The sequence below is a fragment of the Urocitellus parryii genome, chromosome 4, assembly GCF_045843805.1.
Source record: "Urocitellus parryii isolate mUroPar1 chromosome 4, mUroPar1.hap1, whole genome shotgun sequence".
In the NCBI taxonomy this organism is placed as follows: Eukaryota; Metazoa; Chordata; class Mammalia; order Rodentia; family Sciuridae; genus Urocitellus; species Urocitellus parryii.
Window position 1 is genome coordinate 80,072,019 of NC_135534.1, and position 6,823 is coordinate 80,078,841.

Sequence of the window (6,823 nt, forward strand, 5' to 3'; positions counted from 1 at the left end):
ATGGTAACACACACACCTATGCTACCTTTTCCCCTTTAAGGTGAATTGAATAGATCCAGAAGATTTCAAACTGACACATGCATTCTGGATGGCCAGATCTGTGTAGATGTGCAAACTCTTGTGTTCCTGTATTAATGTAGACTCAGAATCACAAACCCATGTTTTTGTAATCACACAAAGGTCATGAAACATTGAATCAACAACAGCTTATATTATAGGCAATTAAAGATGGTTTTATTGAAGTAAAATTGAGCAAACAAAATTTCATATTGTATCATATTTTCATATTTAATAAAATGAGGTTACATTAAGATAGGGATAAAAAATAGTCATAGTAATTGTTCTGCTTCAACTGAGAAGGGGTCCCTTAAATATGAAGTTCTCAGGCAGAGAAGTTAGCTTCCTGAATTATCCCTAATTATGTGTGGACTGTGGAAAATAAATGGCCTGACAGGGAAATTCAGGGACCCAATATGATATGTCCATATAAGGGAACTCCTGGAAACATTCAAAAAACTCACACTTCCACTTTGAAAATCAAGGAACACACCAACATGGCCCATAGGTCTCTCTATATAGAGAGAAAATATTGGAGAGGTGGTCAAGAGACTGAAATGTGTGTCCTCCTTCACACATAAAAGGAGAAACATGTCCTCAGATTCAAGCAATGTGTGGTTCTTCCTTACCACAGGATCCCTACAGACTCCCACAGCCCAGTCCCAGGAGTCACACACATCCAGCTCCCAGTAATGTTTCCCAGAAGTGAAGATCTGATCTCCCAATGCAGCAAAATAGTTTGATCTGTCAGAATTCAAAGCTTCATCTTCATCATCTTTTCCAAACATCAGTCTTCTCACATCACACAGCACTACACTGTGACTGCTTATTTCATTACGGAAGGAAATGTTCACTGTGAAGAGAGAATAATTCAGCCAAAATCAGACCTTCTCCCCCGCCCCAATTCAAACAAAATGAGAGTTGACTTAGAGACTTACAAGAAAAAAAAAGCAAAGATTAATGGAAAAGCTTTGGCTAGAAAAATATCAGATTCAAGTGCTACCAGTAAATCTGAACACTTACTAACTACAGGGAAAATATTCCTAAAAATTCATTGATTATAGAGCTTACTTCTGCTGCTTATTTTTTATGACACTCGAAAATCTGGAGACCTGAGCATTCTCAAGTCCATAGCAATAAAATTAACCTCCATTACTCTCTCTTGTGAAAAGAAAAAGACAAAAATAAATGTAATCATGGATAGTAGATAATATGATTATTATTAGATAATTACATAAATGTATCAGTGATATTACAATCTTCTGGTTAAGAAACCAAGTTTATATTTAAGAAAATCTATTTATTACAGAATTGGTTTCCCGTTAAGAATTTTCTGCCTTTTACTTTTGGTTCCATCTGACCCTTTTTCTGCTAAACTAACCTGTCAGGGTTAGGTCTACCATGGAGTTCCATATACTGCTTCACCAAGTGATGACTTACTTCATCATTGTTCATACAATGTTCTGTGAATTCATTACTTTATATTTGTATACTGTTTATTATATCAAGGGTAATGTGTTACAAATCTAGTTACTAGAAAACATTAAAGAAAACCATTTTTACAAATTTAAATTCAATAAACCCATTATCATAATTAATTGCTCTTGAAATTGTCTTGACTTGAGTCCATTAGTGTGACTCAGTGAACAAATGATATTGTATGTGATGATGTTTCTAGGGCTTAGTGAGACTTTTTATTTCCTTTCCTTAATTGAAACTGTTGTGACAGAGCTTGTATACAACATTTCATTTATGTTCTTTTCTTTACATTGTTCCATATTTTAACATGGTATACATCAATAAATATGTTTTGCATTCTTAGTTGCAGGCTGATCACTTTTATTAGGTCAACGATTAATGAAGAGAGAATGATTACCCATAGAAAACCATCACTGTAGGGCACAGTGTAGCTGTCCCTCAAACAGACTGACACCCACCTTGGAAGTTGTTAAGTTCATCTCTCAGTCCAGTGATGGGCTGAGCACTGAGCTGTGGCCTCACAGGCTGGGGCATGTGCAGGAACACTAACTCATACCTGCAAGGAAAAAATAAATAAATAAATTGATCTTTCTGGCACCAAAGACTTCAACAATGATAGATTCAAACAGTTTTTAAGACATAATGGTAATGGCTCAACTAAAGGTTCTTGATCAAAATCATATTCTAATGAAACCTAATGAAAAGGAGCACACTAGAATATAAAAGAATGGAAAAATATTTATAGCCCACAGGAAGTAAGAAGAGGATGGGAGGTGTCTGAAAAGCAATGCTCTCTCCAAAGAAAGAAAGTTTGAGGACTTTATTCTGAGAGTCTATACATATTCCCTTTGGGGGCCATTGCATTAGGATGTACATTTCTGGACTGGGAATATTTCTCCATGAACTTGCCTGACATGTAGGAGGCCCTTATTGAAATCCCATGAATAAAAAGGAAGAAAAAAAGAAAGAGATGTACATTTCTCTGTTGTTTTTTTTCTTTCTTTCTTTTTGGTACCATGGATTGAACCTAGGGGCACTTTACCACTGAGCTGTATATATAACCCTTTTTGTTTTCGGACAAGGTTTCATTAAGCTGCTGAGGCTGACTTCAAAGAATGTGCCATTCTCCTGAATTGCAGTCTAAGCCTCCTGAATTGCTGAGATTATAGGCCTGAACCACTGTGTCCAGCCAAAATATGTACCTTTCTGAACATTCTCAATTAAGGATCCATAGTTCAAGTTGAAGAGATGGCATATATTCCTTACTTTTCTCAAGTGGAGATCATCGAGCACATGATAAAAGTTTTAAAAGGCAGATGAGAACACAGTAAAGATAGCTGATGCAAACACTTCTGGATGACAGAATAAAAAACATTGCTCAGCTAAATGATGTAATGGGTCTAAATGAAAAACTTAGATTACCTCAGTGACCTTTGAGATATTGGCTGAGTCTTTGTAAATTTCTCAAAAAGTTTTAGCGAAAATAAATGAAAGGACACTTTGACAGTATGTTAATGTAGGAGTTTTATCCTAAAGGTTCCTACATCACTTAACAATGATCTAACACTGACATTTAGTGTAACTACATAATCATGGGGTAGGATTGTTCTAGTTTTTATTGTTTTTGTTGTTGTTGTTGTTGTTTTGTTGATACCAAGGATTGCTGAGAGCATCCCCCATATATATATATATTTTTTTTTTAATTGAGACAGAATCTCCTAAATTGTTGATGCTGGCTTTGAACTCATGATCCTCCTGTCTCAGCCTCCTGAGCCACTAGGATGACAGGCTTGCTTCACTGTGCCCAGATCAGGATTGTTCTAGTCTTAAGGAATCTTTCTTACTTTTTTCTCTGCCTACTTCTCTCACCTATCACCTGGTAAGGACTATTCCATGTACCTCAATTTGTTTATGACTTGAAATCTAAAATTATAGATAGCTGTCTTTAGAAACCTCTGCTTAAGTTCAGCAAAAACTAAACCCTTCAGCTCCAGGGAAGAAAAGCTCAGTTTTGATAAAAAGGGAACAAGAAATCATATTCAGTAAAACACAGACACATAGAGGAAATGTACACTATCTCAATAAGTACTTTCTTCATTGTCAGAAACACATTGGTATTCACATCGTTTGTGGTGCCCCAATTTGCATTAAAAGTCAAACTTACTCTGCCAATGTGTCTTCTAAATTCTGCAAAGAAAAAACAAAAAGAAAGAAAAGCTTAAATTTCATCAGAATTAGCTCTTCTACCATTAAGCCTTTGTATTTGAAAAACCACCACCTCAACACTCCTTGTAAATTAATTTTCTACCATAAAGGTAAAACAGGAAGAATCTAATTTTTGCTAAATTCAAAACCCTGAGGGTTATTTTGCAATGCTGCAAACCAGCAACTGTCTGAAAAGAGATCTTTTGCAGGACTTATTCCCATAGTGACATGTGCTAAGGACAATTTGAACTAAGGACATTCAAATTAAAAAAGAATGTAATAAATGTTAACTATTTTCAAATTTCTTCATGTTGCTCAGCTGGACAAAAATGAAATAAACATGAACAAAATGCTCTTTTTATTTCTTTCTTTTTAAAATATTGTAGACGTTGATGGAGCTTTATTTAATTTACTTATTGAGGGGTGGTGCTAAGAAATGAACCCAGTGCCTCACATTTGCTAGGCATGTGTTCTACCACTGGGCCCAGCCCCAGCCGGTTTCTTTCTATTTCTTAATGAAGTAACCTACAAAAGGATAATTTCAGAAATAAACTTATCCTGAGGAACCTACTGTCACAATTTAACAAAGCTTGCTTGCTGCATGAAATCACAGTATCTGTTATTCCCAAAGGGGGAAGATCCCACCAAAAATGCAGAATGCATATAAATATGTCTTTGGTACCAAATAATGTGGCCAAGACACAAAATATTTTCAGTCATGTCCCAATTACTTACCTCAAACAGCTCCACATATGGTTTATGGCACATTTTCATCAGCTCCTGATAGTCTTTCTTTAGTTGTTTCCCCTTTTGAAGCATTTTGGCTTTCCTTTTCTTAATTTTCTGTATAGTCAATTTGCGTTCCTTTAAAAGTGTCTCCAAATGTTCTTTTTCTTCCTCATGGACACTGGGATGCAGCATCCTATAAGCTGCCTTGGTATTCTCTCTGTGCAGATGCACATACCACTGCAAGGACACGAATTTCTTAGATCAAATATCAGGTCAACTTTACCCTCCTCCACTTTATAACATCATCTATTCATTTTGACTCATGTCTTATGCTAGTAAACTATGTACATAAATTCATGTCTTTCTATTTCTCATAAACCATTAATTCATTCTTCTCTTCCCTTCATTTATTTTTCACTCATTATTAACTATATTAAGAGGCAGAACACTCCTCTCTCAAACTCTTCTACTTCGTGACTTGTTGAAACAACCAGAAAGAAAGATTTTCATTGGTAATTCCTGTATATATCTTCTCAAATCAGAAAGTCTGAATGCAAGCCATTTTGAATTCATGCATAACTCACAAATAATTGTATGCAACACTTTCATTTTTGTTAGTAAATAGGTCAATAATATCAAACTTCCCTGCTCCATAGCTCAACAATTCTCCTTGAGTACAGTGCGGGTTTTGTACTCCAACAAGTAGAAGCTATCAAGAAAGATCTTCCTAAAATTTTGTGATGATTCCAACTCACTTGATGAATCAATAAATGTCTACCTTTCCTATCCTAGGTTGATTCTGAGAGAAATAGACTCTCATACTTACAACCCATTGGTTAATTTTTCTGCTCTCTTCTTTTAGATTTCTCTGGTTTTCTTGGATCTTTTTCCAAAGAGATCTCATTAGTTTTAGAAACTTCTCCTGTAAAAGAACAAAATTTGAGCACTGGACAAGCAAGTTGATTATGTTTTCAGGCCCACAATGATGAAGAATTTCAAGCAATTTATATTAAAAAAAAGTTTTATGCAGCACAGAGGCTAGTGTTTCCCTGCTTGGTGTGGATAATTATCAATTTTAGGGGATTCAGACTATAGAATCACACAATGTAATAAAACCATTTTCCTAGAGAAATTGGCAAATACATGGGCAATGTTAATTCTTAGGTAGGGTGGCAATTTGCTTCAGAATTTGGATCTAATGACACTAATATTCTGTGAGTTTCATTCTAATATATCCTATATAAAAGCCCTTTGAATTTGTGGTACCACTTCCCTGCCCACCATACTAGCAATTGAACCTAGGGTCTCATGTATGCTAGGAAAGTGCTATGCCACTGAGCTACATCAACAGTCCTTTTAAGAAGTTATTAAATATTTTGATTTTCCCAAGCCATCCTCCAACTGATTATCCTCCTGCTTCAGTCTTGTGAGTAGCTGGGTTTACAGGTGTGCACTACCACATCCAGCAGAACATTTAGTTTTGTTAGTTTAGACACTCTTATAATCATGAGAACTTTAAAGTGCCCTAAGCAGTAAAATCATATCATCAAGTTATTGAAATAGGTTATAATAAATTAGTTTCCTCAAACTCTCAGTTTCCATGAATATAGATACTATCACATACTTTATTCATAATTTTATCACTGCTACCTATACTTGTATATGGCACTCAGTAACAATGGTTCTTTTGCCTTATAGTCTTAGTCACCCTGCCCTCTAGCTATCTCAGAAGCATCACTTACCCTGTACTGCTCAGCAGCCTCTTCAATGGGACAGTGTCTGTGAACCCTGTGCTCCTGGGAGTTGGAGCAGAGCAAACACAGCAGAGTCTTGTTCTCTTCACAGAAGATCTTTCTCTCCTTGTGGGTCACACACATGTGATCCTTAGGGCTCGGGAAATGCCTGACACTGGCTTTTCTGACAATGGATACCAGATTATTCAAACGAATATTGCTCTTGAAGTCAATCTGCTGTGATGGCTCCCTGCACACAGGGCAATGTGCAGGAGTTTGGGCTTCTTCCCACAAAAGGCAGAGACAGGGCCAACAAAAGCTGTGCCCACAGCATATGGTGACTGGGTCTATAAGATAATTCATGCAGATGGAGCAGGTGAGTTCTCTCTGCAGGATGTCTGAGTCCATTCTTTTCTTCTTTTTTTCCCCTATTTTTTTAAGGGAAGAGAATCAGAACAATTTCATATATGTAGTCTAGAAAGACAAGAAACTAAGTAAACAAAAAAAAATTGGCGGGGGAGGGGGTGGTACCAGGGATTGAACTCATTGGCATTCAACCACTGAGCCACATTCCCAGTACTATGTTGTATTTTATTTAAAATCAGGATCTTACTGAGTTG

The 6,823-nt window shown here is 36.2% G+C and overlaps 1 protein-coding gene across 1 annotated transcript; it reads right to left on the bottom strand.

Moving 5' to 3' along the window:
* Positions 1 to 395: 395 nt before the first annotated feature.
* Positions 396 to 6,611, bottom strand: LOC144254306 (tripartite motif-containing protein 43-like). Its single transcript, XM_077797309.1, has 6 exons — positions 6,213 to 6,611; positions 5,297 to 5,392; positions 4,477 to 4,707; positions 3,701 to 3,723; positions 1,995 to 2,092; positions 396 to 910 (listed from the first exon to the last, which is right to left on the bottom strand). Exons 1-6 carry the CDS (start codon positions 6,609 to 6,611, stop codon positions 396 to 398), a joined length of 1,362 nt encoding a protein of 453 aa, XP_077653435.1.
* Between the last annotated feature and the right edge of the window lie 212 nt (positions 6,612 to 6,823).